We start from the raw sequence: 14118 nt of genomic DNA on the forward strand, positions 1-14118 counted from the left end.
GGAGTCATTCACAAAGGAAATAGCGAGAGTGCAGGGCTAACATGTTCCTGTAAAGATGAAGGGTGGGACCCACAAGTCTAGGGAACCCTGGATGTCAAGGAATGTACAGGATTGGATAAGGAAATAAAGGGAATCTTATGGTAGATACCGAGGGCTCAAAACAGCGGAAGCCCTAAAAAAGTATAGAGCGTAGGGGGTTACTTAAAAAAGAAATTAGGAGAGCAAAGAGGGGCATGAAAAAGCACTTACAGGTAAAATATAGGAGAATCCATAGGCTTTTTATATGTATGTTAGGGGCAAGAGGATAACCAGGGAAAGGGAGGAGGGCCCATTAGGGACCAAAGTGGCAATTGGTGTGAGGAACCAAAAGTTGTTGATGAGCTTTTAAATGAGTACTTTGCATCTGTATTCACTATAGAGAAGGACGATGTAGATATAGAAATCAGGGAAGAGGGACTGTGATATACTTGAACAAATTAGCATTGTGAGGCTGGAGTTATTAGCGGTTTTAATGGGCTTAAAAGCCCATTAAATCCTCAGGCCCAGATGAGATGTATCCCAGGCTGCTGTGGGAGGCAAAGGAGGAGACTGCAGGGGCCCTGACATTAATTTTCAAATCCTCTCTGGCCACAGGAAAGCTGCCAGAGGACTGGAGGACAGACAATGTGGTAGCGTTATTCAAGAAGGATGGTAGGGATAAACCAGGGAACTATAGGCCAGTGAGTCTAACATCAGTGGTAGGGAAACTTTTGGAAAAAATTCTGAGGGACAGAATTAATCTCCATTTGGAAAGGCAAGGATTAATCAAGCATTGTCAGCATGGCTTTGTCAGGGGGAGATCATGTCTGACAAATTTTAATTTTTCAAGAAAGTGACTAGGTGTGTAGATGAGGGTAGTGCAGTTGATGTAGTCTAAATGGACTTCAATAAGTCTTTTGACAAGTCTCGCATGGGAGATTGGTCAAGGAGAGCCCATGGGATCCAGGGCAAGTTGGATCCAAAATTGACTTAGTGGCAAGAGGCAGAATGCGTTGGTCGAAGGTTGTTTTTGTGACTGGAAGCCTATGTCCAGTAGGGTACCGCAGAGTTCAGTGGTGTGTCCCTTGCTGTTTGTAGTGTACATTAATGGTTTAGACATGAATGTAAGAGGTATGATCAGTAAGTTTGCAGATGACACGAACATCGGTTGTGTGATAAATAGCGAGGGGGAAAGCCTTAGGCTACAAGACGATATAGACGGGTTGGTCAGATGGGCAGAACAGTGGCAAATGGAATTTAATCCTGAAAAGTGTGAGGTGATGCATTTGGGGAGGACTAACAAGGCAAGGGAGTACATGATGAATGATAGGCCCCTAGGAAGTACAGAGGATCAGAGGGACTTTGGTGTGCATGTCCATAGATCCTTGAAGGCAGTAGAACATGTAGATAAGGTGGTTAAGGAGGCATATGGGATTCTTGCCTTTATAAGTCAAGGCATAGAATACAAGAGCAGGGAGGTTATGATGGAAATGTACAAAACATTAGTTAGGCGACATCTGGAGTACTGTGTGCAGTTCTGGTTGCTAGACTACAGGAAGGATGTGATTGAACTAGGGAGGGTGCAGAGGAGATTCACCAGGATGTTGCCTGGACTGGAGCGTTCCAGCTATGAGGACAGACGGGATAGGTTGGGGTTGTTTTCTTTAGAGCAGAGAAGGCTGAAGGGGGACCTGATTGAGGTGTACAAAATTATGAGCGGCATAGATAGGGAAGATAGGAAGAAACTTTTCCCCTTAGCAGAAGGGTCAATAATCAGGGGACATAGATTTAAGGTAAGGGGCAGGAGGATTAGAGGGGATTTGAGGAAAATTTTTTTCACCCAGAGCATGGGAGGTATCAGGAACTTTCTGTCTGAAAGGGTGGTAGAGGTGGGAACCCTTACAACATTTAAGTAGTATTTAAATGAACACTTGAAACGCCATAGCATACAAGGCTATGGGGAAAGTGCTGGAAAATGGGACTAGAGTAAATAGGGGCTTGATGACCAACATGGACATGGTGAGCCGAAGGGCCTCTTTCTGTGCTGTAAAATTCAATGACTCTATATCGTTTTAAGCTTGCCTACCAATAGAAGCTCATCTGATCACAGATCTATGAAAACAGAATCCTGTTACAACACAAATTTATAAGCCAAACCATAAGACTGCAGTCCACTTGTGCTCTTAAGCTGGATGGAATGCAATTATGTGGTTGTGAAAGGGGAAGGAATTAATAAAAAAACTTTTTTAAAATCAGTTATCCACAAATAACTGTAAAGCTTGGCTCAGATAATGGTTCAAACAGGTTAGATGGGACACAGTTTAAAGCACAGAAAAATGAGGAGGAAAAAATGCTCAGGGTAATCAGTGTTTAATTCAGTCTAAGTTCGTAATAAAAGGCAAAAAAAAACTACACTAGAGAAACAATTTTTCACAGTGCTGTAACACTTGAGTCAGGGCTTAAGCTTTAGTCTTACCTTCCTAATCGGTCAAAAACAGGTGCACTTGGTTTGCTGACATTGTTGAAAAACAGGTCTAACTGAAATGCATGTGGTGAGGTCTCCCTGAACAAAGTGAAACAATTACATTTGTCAGGTCAAACTGTACATTCTAAGCTAGGGAGTTTACAGCATAAACATAAATACATATAAATATAAATAAATATATAGGTACACACGTGTGCACTGTTTGCATGCATATATATCATTAATTCAGAATTAAGCATTTTAAGTCAAACAGGACAGTAACTCAATCAAGACTATCACAAGCCACCTCAGTGTTTTAGATACAAACAACCTGTCAATTAAACTAAAAGATTTAAATTGCTTTCAAGAAAACACACAGGTATTCTCCTTCCCCCTCACTTACCCATATGCCCTGTTGTCAGGCAAGCTATTGTGAGCTTTGACTCCAGGAGGAATGACACGAACTTCATTTATGTAAACCACGCAAGGAAAGCGAACTACATCCACATGAGTATTCTGCTATAAAGTAACAGAATAAAAAACATCTAAGTAAGGTTTTTGAATTTAAATACCAATTCCAAAATTTAACATAAATACATTTTCCCACAGTTACATACTGGGGATTAAAGATTTACATGTGCACAGAAGGAACACATTCAACTGTTCTCACGTAATACATTGTAAGCAAAATGAAAATAAACACCTGTGCTATCCAAATTTCTTAATCTTTTATACAAAATTGCACTCTACTCCATAGCATGTGGCAAACAATTCTCTAGGCAACACACCAACTGCCCAAGAGTCAGAAGCTGCTGAGATGGCCATTGGGGCAAACAGATGGGACACTGCACTTTGGTTTTCATCCAATCAAGGAAGCATCTAACCTTCACTTCATTTCACTTTGATTGAGATGAAAATTTATTACAGGGGAACTCCTTAGTGTTCTGAGCTGTTTCCCCAAGATTTGGAGGTACTTAGAACCCAATTAAACAACAGATGTTGGAAGATTCAAATTTCAATCCCAAGTCTACACAAAGTTAGCTGTTCTTAATTAGGAGGTACAATCTTAATGCCCTTGAGCTAGAAAAGAAATTTGGCCAGTGCTCCCACTTTTGGTTTAGTATCTAGTGACTCTTGCCAGAATGATGAAAGCAAAATACTGAGGATGCTGGAAATCTGAAATAAAAACAAAAAGTGCTCGAACAACTGAGCAGCATCTGTGAAGAGAGAAGCAGGGTTAACATTGAGTCCGTATGACTCTTCTTCAGAGATCTTGCTGAAAGTGTGGTTTGTGGGTGCCAAATGAGTGTACAGTCAGGTTCCACTGTGATGTTAAAAAGCCTGCACAGCACTCTATTAAGACAACTGAGTATTTGGGTTACTGAAGGTGACCAGTGCTCATAAACATGAAATATTTAGCTTTGGATAACTTCATGAGTGGTACTTGTGGTAGACTTTACCTTTCCAGAATCGGCTTGTTCAGCCATCAAAAGGAACATAGACAATCTCGTCTGACCTCACCAAATTCTGAGGCTGCATTCCCATCATCTTTCACAGAGGGATGCCAATCATTTAGCTTGGGGCTGTGGGAGACGATGATGATTGTCCAAGAAAGTAAAACAAATTAGCTGAAATATGTGTGTATAGCCCGGTTGGACAACTGTGCTAACATATGCAAGATCTATTTGGTTTAACTCAGTCATGTGATCACCTATTTTTGGAAAGTCCCACACTTGAGATTGGATAGTGAGTAACAATGAGAACTTGGACAAGGAAATGGTGACCGTTGTTCCAAGAAATCATCTGCCACCTAGGAGGACAAGGGCAGCAGACAAATGGGAACACCACACCAGAAAGTCCAAGTTCCCCTCCAAGTCACTCACCATTCTTAGTTGGAATGATATTGCCGTTCCTTCAGTGCCACTGGGTCAAAATCCTGGAACTCCCTCCCTAAAAGCATTGTGGGTGTAACTACACCACATGGACTGCAGCAGTTCAAGAAGGCAGCTCATCACCACCTTCTCAAGGGCAATTAGGGATAGACAACAAATGCTGACCTTGTTAACAACCCCCACATGCCAAAATTGAATTTGAAAAAGCATGTTCTATGTGCCCACATAACAAAAACAAAACAGAAATACAATTTAAGTCTTCAAAATGCTATGAACACCAGATAGTGTAAACAAGCTATTTGATGTCAGCTGTAAGCACAACAATATTTTAATCAACAACCCTGGTGAGGTCATAGAACAAAATAAACATTTTGCATGGTGACAGATAACTAGAAGAGGCTTGACAAAATCAGTTGAGGCTGAGTTAATTCATTCCTTCAAAAAAGAACTAAACTTCGAGTTGGAAACATTACAAGTGATTATACTGATATGTAGAAATTCAGCTGATAAATTACCAATGACCATCCTAAGATTTTGGCAAAGGGTGGCGGGGGGAGGGGGAGGGGGTGGGTGCAGTGGGAGGTGAATACTAGAGGTTCAAGGTGGAAGAATTGATTTTATGCTGTTTTGAAGATCAGGGAGACTTTTGCAAATTTATTTATTCATTCCTGGGATGTGGATGTCACTGGCTAGGCCAGCATTTATTGCCCATTCCTAATTGCCATTGAGAAGGCGGTGGTGAGCTACCTTTTTGAACCACTGCAGTCCATGAGGTGCAGGTGCACCCACAGTGCTGTTAGGGGGATCCAGGATTTTGACCCTAAAAACAGTGAAGGAATGATGATATAGTTCCAAATCAGGGTGGCGTATGACTTGAAGGGGAACTGCAGATGGTGTTTCCATGTATCTGCTGCCCTTGTCCTACTAGGTTTCAGAACCTGTGTGTTTGGAGGGTGCTATCAAAGGAGCCTTGGTGAGTTGCTGCAGTGCATCTTGGAGATGGTACACACCATGACCAGGGGGGGCACCAGTGGTGGGGGGAGTGAATGTTCAAGGTGGTGGATGGGGTGCCAACCAAGCAGGCTGCTTTGTCCTGGATGGTGTTAAGTTTTGTGAATGCTGTTGAAACTGCACTCATCCAGGCAATCACACTCCTGATTTGTGCCTTGTAGATGGTGGACAGGCTTTGAGGAGTCAAGAGATGAGTTACTTACTGCAGAATTCCCAGTGTCTGACTGGCTCTTGTAGCCACAGTATGTATAAAGCTGGACCATTTCAGTTTCTGGTCACTGGTAGCCCCCAAGATGTTGATAGTGGGGGATTCAGCAATGGTAAAGCTATTGAATGTCAAGAGGAGATGGTTAGCTTCTCTTTTGTTGGAACCAGTCAATGCCTGGCACTTAAGTGGCAAATAATATTCGTGCCACACATCTGCCCAAGCCTGAATGTCATCCAGGTCTTGTTGCATTTGAACATGGATTGCTTCAATATCTGAGGAGTTGCAAATGGTGCTGAACATTGTGCAATCACCAGCAAACATGCCTCCTGCTGATCTTATGATGGAGGGAAGGCAATTGATGAAGCAGCTGAAGATGGGTGGCCATAGGACAACTACCCTGAGCAACTCCTGCAGCGATGCCCAGGACTGAGATGATCAACCTCTAATAACCAGGCCCAGATTCCTTTGTGCTAGGTATGACTCCAGCCAGTGAAGAGTTTTCCCCTGAATTCCCATTGATGTCAGTTTTACTAGGGCTCCTTGATGCCACACTCAGTCAAATGCTGTTATGATGTCAAGGGCAGTCAATCTCACCTCACCATGTTTGGACCAAGCTGGTAATGAGGTCAGGAGCTGAGTGACCCTGACAGAATCAAAACAGAGCATCAGTGCACAGATTATTGCTGAGTAAGTGCCGCTTGATAGCGCTCTTGATGACACCTTTCATCACTTTGCTACCTACATAGAACATTCCCTCACAAATTGCAACTAAATACTGCACATCTGCAAGTATTTTTCTGTTGCATCAACTACAATACAAATAAAATGGATTCCACAGCACTGCAGCCCTGAAACATTTGTGCTGAGCTGCTTTTGAAGTGATTCTGCAATATAAAATGCTTTTCACTATTTAATAATGGCCCACTTCCAGCATCCTGCTTCCAGCTGATGCCATTTGAAAGCATCCGCCCCTCATCCAAAAAGAAATTGGAAATCCCCATAAGGACTCAACACTGTTCTGGTAAGAAGATGCATAATTATAAATCACACAAGTATAATTCGAGAGAATAATTTATTTCTTTTATATTTAATTTTTATCTTAGTGTATGGTGGTGTACACTTCCTCTTAAAGAACAAAGCATTTCACTGACAAGTAAGCCATTTACTAACTGTGCACTCTAGTAATTCTGCTATTTTTCGATTTGGATATCATGCAACTTAATCATCAGTCTATACTGTATAACACAGTAGATCAGCCTTATGATCAGCATGGAGAAGTAACGTATCAGCCTGCTCCAGGAAAACCCTATCCCAAACCCAAGGTTTCAGTCCATGACCAGAACCTGCCTGCAGTGGATAAGTTCACTTATCTCGACAGCACACTCTCTACATTGGCAATGAGACACTCGCAAGAATTGCAAAAGCAAGTGTAATATTCGGTAGACTTTGAACATCAGTGTGGGAACAAAGAGGAGTAAGTCTGCCTACCAAACAAAGTAGATAGAGCAAGAGCAACAGTCCTGCCCACTCTGCTTCTCACACGAGACTTAGACTGTGTATCAAAGTTGTACCAAGAAGCTCAAATCACTTTCACTTGAGCTGCCTTCGGAAGCTTCTGAAGATCTGATAACAAGACAAAATAGCAGGCACTGAGATGCTCACCCAAGCTGGCATGCCAAACATCCACACAACATTCAGAATGTCACAACTGAGTTTGGCTGGTGATGTAGCCATAATGTCTGACACTCGCTTACCAAAGCAAATTTTCTATAGAGGATATGAGATTGGGGCAACCAAATAAAAAGCGTGCAGCCTCCATCAAAAGCAAGTGCATCTGAGGCAGAGATAAAATGCAAGGAGAGAAAATCCTGAGGCAGCAACTCATCTAAAACTCACTCATCTGTGGCATCCTGTCCTATTCACAGCACAACCTTCAGAGTGCGGATCGGCCTGGGCGATTACCCACTGGAACATTATCAAATACCCCAGATGATGAACATGTTCATCTTCACCTCGAAGGATGAACAAGCAAGCAGGCGAACACAGTAGATAAGAGTAATTTACTGGTACTAGCAAACATAGGCCCAGAATTTGTTGGAATGGAGCATCTCACAGTGTGTTCTGTTAGCTAAGACTTCTTCCTGCACCTTCAATTCAAAATTGAGTTGCCCACAAAGTTGCTGGAAAGGTGAACTGATAACTGCACAGCAAGGGCAACAGAGAATCTGAGACCTTACTGAACCACAGGACAGTGTATCTCCTTAGCCAGTAAAATTAAAAGATTGAGAAATAAATGGAGGAAGGAACAAATTAGAATGGGTGAATTCAATGTCAAATTAGATACAGAGGAAGAAATACGTGTTACAATCCCTGTAGAGACCAATAACTTTTTAAAAATTTGATTTTCCAGTTAATAACTGAATGGATCAAAAAACAAGTTTTCACATTCTAAGATGTTTACTGTAACAAATAGACTAAACACACTCATGACTAAACGCTATTTTTGTAGGCAAGTTATACTTTAACTACAGAACAGAACTTTTAACACATTCTCTCAGAATCAGTCTGAAAAGATGCTTAGATCCCAAAGGTTTGCTTCTGTTCTTTTTCTTTCTCAGCCTAGTAACTTTTAACCCCAGAACTGTCCTTCACAGTGAGTGTGTTACCGGAGATCCTCCCTCCACCACAAGCTAGGTGAATCTTCCAGTTTTATTTTACCTCCTTACGAATTTGTTTTTTTCAATCTGAGCACAAGCTTCCACCCGCATTCTTGCACAATTAATCATAGAGAATTTCAGCTTCTAACTGCTTTCTCTCTTCTGGACCCTGGCAGACAAACCTACCTGCCTGCGATATTCAGTGAAAGCCTGTAACCCTATCATTACAATGACTTCCTCTGCACCTTACCCCATGGCAATGTGAATTACATGGGCCTTGCATCCATGTAGAAACGCTGATTAGCTATCCTTCAGACCCCAAACTCTATCCTATCCGGGAATCAAAGGGACAGTTCAAAGAATACCCTTTTACAACCTGACATTCCTCCCTGGGACTTGGAGACTCGGTCTGTCCACTGGCATCACAGCTGCCTTCAACATTGTTTGCAAGTGTGAATATCTTGCGCCTTCAACCCAGTAAATTCCAGCGTTCCTTTCATCTTTAACAGCCCCGTCACGCAGACCTGCTGTCAGGCAGACTTCAGAGTCAAGAACTGGATAGGTCACATGACCCCCCCCTTCATTTTAACCTAAATTAAAGACAGTCCCAAATCTTATAAACCTCATAATTGTGACACCTACCCCCAAGAAGTGAAAAGTCATCACCATAATGATGCGTTTTCATAAACACTATTCAAAACATAACTTATAACATTCTATACAATTCAACAACCACCTTACTACATACAGTACAAATAGCATGCTGTGACATTTTCCATTAAACAGTCCACCTTGAGAACATTAGAATTTTTAACCTTTATTAATCCAAATACAAGTAACAAAATCTCTCTTCTCATGACAATTAAAGTTCACAGTGTTTTCATGCCCTTGGTTAAAATATTGCGCAATTAATTCAGTCTGGGAAACTTTATCAAGACTGTAACTTGGAGACAATCCTTGTGATTTTCCAGTTCCATTAGGTGGAAGCTGTACATAGAAACAAAATCCTCCATCACCACTCCTCTTAAAGTTTTGATATGTTCTTTTGTTTTTCTTTAGAGTCAGTCTCTGAGCCACTTGGTCCAAGTTCAACATTTGATCTCCATTTTCCTTCATGGCTGCAGGTTTATTAATATCTAAATGGAAAAAATGTGTCAGCTAGCCAACCATTTGAGTTGTCTGTTTCCTCTTTAAACGCGGGATTACTGCTTTCCTTCGTTGCTTTAAGAATTTCATTGAGGTTACATTGATGTTTGGATAAAAATTCCTTATATTATTTTTTAATCAGCTCTTGCATTCTTTTACATTCATTCTGTATTTCTTCATTCCATTAAGCATGAGCTTCATCAATTTCTTTTGAGCAAGAGCCACAGCTTCTTCATTTTAAAGCTTCATTTTAAGCTGCAAATCTTTAACGCATCCTTGTAATTCCACAGTAACAGCATCAGTCGAGTCAAGTTATTTTGCTTTCAGGCACTGTCTCTTTTTGTTTGTCCATTAGCCTGAAATTCTGCTACTGTATCCTGTTTTGACATATGTGGTTTAGGGCCTGCATTTGAGATAGATCCAATTTCTTGCAGTTGCAGTTAACTCTTTGCTGTCAATCTGAAGTCTCAATGGTACTTTGCTCTCAGAAATCTGTGCTTATGATTCTTTGGACACATCTTTTACAGCAGATTCAGAGACATGCATGTGTTTTTCAAAGTTCACTGATCTGGCTGATACATCCTTATCTTTACCCACTTCAATAGGTCTTGTGGAAATGTCTGGAGGAAGGACACGGTCTCCAGCTAGATCGTTCCCCAAGATAAGATCAACATTATTAATAGGCAATTTGGACACCACTCCCACAATAACAGACCCACTGAATAAAGCACAATTTAAATTTACTCTGCACAATGGAACAGGTAAACAATTCATCAATGCCCTATATCAGTATACTTTTACTTAGCAAACTCTCTGGAGAGAAATTCATGTCTTTTGCTATCATCATGCTTGGAGCCAACACCGTATCACTAAGAATGATAATCTTTTTGACTCCTTCATCAGACAAAAACTGAGTTACTTCATCCTTAAATATAAAACTCCCATCTTTTATGATCTGATTTACACCCACTGTAAATACATTTAATGATATTGATTTGTCACAAGCTTCACTCATTTGTACAACGTTTTCTGGAGAAACACTAGACACCTCAAAAGCTACGGGTTTAACTTTCAGCTTCCTGCAATCTGTCTTCCCATGTCCTGTTTTATGACAAAGGTAACATGCTCTGAAAAGCATCTGTCTTTTCAATTCTACCCCCCCCCCACCCCATGTTTATTAGTGTTCTGTTCACTATCACTTCTCTTATCTCTCCAGTTTTACAAAGGTCTGCTGCCACCTATGTGTTTGTGGGACTATTCATAGCCATCAGCCCTATCTTAGAAACCTTATGGTCTTCTAAATGGGATTGATTCCTAAAGGAATGCTGTTTTTAAATTCTTCCAGTAACAATACCTTTCTAAGGTTTTCAAAAATCGTTATCAAGCTATACCATTGATCAAACATAATTTCCCTTTCTCTAACAAATTGCACAAAAGTCTGAGTCTGTCTCTTTCTTAAATTTCTAAATTTTTGCCTATAAGATTCTGGAAATAACTCATATGCATAAAGTACAGCAGTCTTAACCACATCATAATATGCAGGCTGTTCACCAGAAACAGTCAAATAAACCTCCAATGTCTTTCCTACCAAAATACTTCGTAATAGAATTGTCCAAACTTCTTTTGGCCAATCTAACTGGCAATCTACTCAAAATACATTTCAACTCCTTCCTCACTGAATTTAGACACTAGGCGAATATTCCTTCCAAAATCAAAACCAGAAGTTAAATCTGACCCATCATCAAATCTACCTGCTACCCCCAGTTCACAAAATGGAAGCCTTTTCCTGTACCATTCAAATATCCTGGCTTTTCCTTTGCAATTCAAAGTTTTCTCTTTCTTTTACTGATTTTTTTTCTTCCCTTTGGAATTCTAATTCAAGTTTTCATACTTCCTTTTCCATGTCCTTTTCTCTTTCCACTCTTTCAAGTACTAGCTTTATCATTACTATTTCAAGTTCAAGTTGTTTCATTTGTAACTGAATCCTAGCCAACTCAATCTGCGTTTTATCTGGATTATCTTTTCCTTCCTCAAGGTTGAAATGATGAGTCAATGCCACAAAACTATTTCTGACTTCTTAGCGCCTTCTTTTAAATCCATTTCTAACTTTTCTGCCCCAGCTTTTAAATTAACCTTTGTTAACTTGCTTTCAGGCACTCACAGGTTATTGCAGAAAATAAAAGTTCAAAGTATAGGGGTAACATATTAACCTGGATAAAAGATTGTCTGGCTGGCAGAAAACAGAAAGTATGCATAAATGGGTCATTGTCTGATTGACAGGATGCGACAAGTGGAGTCCCACAGGGGTCTGTGCTGGGGCCTTAACTTTTTACAATTTACATCAATGACGTCGATGAGGGGAGTGAAGGCATGATGGCTAAATTTGCAGACAACACAAAGATAAGTAGGGAAGTATGTTGCAAAGAAGACAAAGAGGCTGCAGATGGATATAGATAAATTGAGAGTGGGCAAAAATCTGTCAGACTGAGTATAATGTAGGTAAATGTAAACTTGTTCATTTTGACAGGAAGAATAAAAAAAGCAGAGCATTACTTAAGCAGAGAACGACTGCAGAATTCCAAGGTGCAGAGAGATCTAGGTGTTCTTGAGCATGAGTCACAAAAAGTTAGTATGCAAGTACAGCATGTAATCCAAGAAGGCTAATGGAATGCTATCCTTTATTATGAGAGGAATTGCACATAAAAGTAAGATGTTATGCTTCAATTATACAGGGTTTTGGTGAGGCCGCATCTCAAATACTGTGTGCAGTTTTAGTCTCCTTATTTGAGTAAGGGTGCAATGTGTTGGAGGTGGTTCAGAGGAGGTTTATTAGATCGATACCTAGAATGAACAGGTTGTCTTATGGGGAAAGGTTGGACTGGCTGGGCTTGATTCCGCTGGAGTTTAGAAGAGTGAGGGGTGACTTGATCAAAGTATATAAGATCCTGAATTGTCTTGACAAAGTGGATGTGGAAAGGATGTTTCCTCTTTTGGGTGAGTCTAGAACTAGGGGCACTGTTTTAAAATTAGGGGTAGCCCTAATAGGACAGAGATGAGGAGAATTTTGTTCTCTCAGAAGGTTGTGCGACTTTGGAGCTCTCTGCCTCAGAAGGCGGAGGAGGAGGGGTCACTGAATATTTTTAAGGCAGAGCTGGATTGATTCCCTTGCCTAACAAGAATGTAAGGTTATTGGGGGTAGATGGAAATGTAGAACTCGAAACACAAACAGATCAGTGATGATCATATTGAATGGTGGAACAGGCTTGAGGGGCCAAATGGCGGAACAGGCTTGAGGGGCCAAATGACCTACTTCTACCCCTATTTTATATGTTCATACAGACGAGCCTCTTTTTCATGGAAAGCTCCAGCAATAGACTTAACCATTTTAACATTTCAATAAATACAGCAAAAGTCACCATAAAATCTTGCTCGTTTAAACTCTGGCCAAACCCATGTATTCATCTCAGCCTGTGGATTCAAAATCCCGCAACAGCCTCAAATTTGTTACAAACCCATAGAGACAGATAACTGGAAGTTCAAATTTATTTTTAAAAGTTAACAGCTGAACAGATGACAAGATTTTGCATCTTAACTTCACTGCAACAGGCTAAAAGCACTGTTAACACTATTTTTGTAGGCAACTTATACTTTAAAAATACAGAACAGAAAAAGAACACTATCAGATATCTGTTCCACTATCATTTAAGCAGACATTCAATTCTCCTATAATCAGTCCAAAATGATTCTAAGCTCCAGAGAATTTATTTGTTATTTTCCTTTCTCAACTAAGTAACTTCTAACCCCAGAGATGTCCTTCACGGTGAGAGTATTACTGGAGATCCTCCCTCTAGCATAAGCTCGGTGAATCCTCCAGCTTCATATTAACTCATGTGTTTGGTCTTTTCAACCCTAGCACAAGCTTCCACCCATATTCCAGCATGGTGATACACCTCAGCCTGCTAACACCCACTGTTCTTTTTTAGTCTTTCACAGGATGTGGCATTGCTGGCTTGGCCAGCAGTTTTTTCCCATCCCCAACTGCCCTTGAGAAGGTGATGGTGAACCACCTTTCTTGAGCCACTGCAGTCCACGTGGTGTAGGTACACCCACAGTGCTGTTAGGAAGGAAGTTCCAGGATTTTGACAAAGCGACGGTGAACGAACGATAATATAGTTCCAAGTCAGGATGGTGTGCGGCTTGGATGGGAATTTGCAAGTGATGCTGTTCCCACGCATCTGTTGCCCTGTTCTTCTAGGTGGGAACGGTCATGGGTTTCGAAGCTGCTGTTGAAGGAGCCTTAATGAGTTGCTGCACTGCATTTTGTAAATGGTACATACTATGAACATGGTGCACCAGTGGTGGAGGGAATGAATGTTTAAGGTGGTGGATGGCATGCCAATCAAGTGGGCTGCTTTACCCTGAATGGTGTCAAGCCTCCTGAATATTGTCAGAGCTGCACTCATCCAGGCAGTTGGAGAGTATTCCATCACACTCCCAACTTGTGCCTTGTAAATGGTGGGTGGGCTTTGTGAATCACAAGGTGAGTTATTCGCTGCAGAATTCCCAGCCTCTGACCTGCTCTTGTAGCTACAATATTTATACGGCTAGTCCAGTTCAATTTCTGGTCAATTGCAAACCCCCAGGATGTTGATAGTGGGAGATTCAGCAATGGTAATGTCACTGAGTGTCAAGGGGAGATGATTAGATACTATTTGTTGGAGA

General features: G+C 41.0%; 1 protein-coding gene across 5 annotated transcripts in view; it reads right to left on the bottom strand.

Annotated features, from left to right (window-relative positions):
* virma (vir like m6A methyltransferase associated) overlaps positions 1-14118 on the bottom strand; it is a 121738-nt gene that overhangs the window by 98290 nt on the left and 9330 nt on the right. For 4 of the 5 annotated variants that reach the window (XM_041189286.1, XM_041189289.1, XM_041189287.1 and 1 more), the window contains exons 2-3: positions 2886-3001; positions 2495-2581 (exon numbers count right to left, since the gene is read on the bottom strand). In XM_041189286.1, the coding sequence (XP_041045220.1) occupies positions 2495-2581; positions 2886-3001 (203 nt within the window). The remainder of the gene's footprint in view (positions 1-2494; positions 2582-2885; positions 3002-14118) is intronic. The other variant, XM_041189285.1, reaches the window with a different exon arrangement.

Source organism: Carcharodon carcharias, chromosome 6 (genome assembly GCF_017639515.1).
Source record: "Carcharodon carcharias isolate sCarCar2 chromosome 6, sCarCar2.pri, whole genome shotgun sequence".
NCBI classification, from domain to species: Eukaryota; Metazoa; Chordata; class Chondrichthyes; order Lamniformes; family Lamnidae; genus Carcharodon; species Carcharodon carcharias.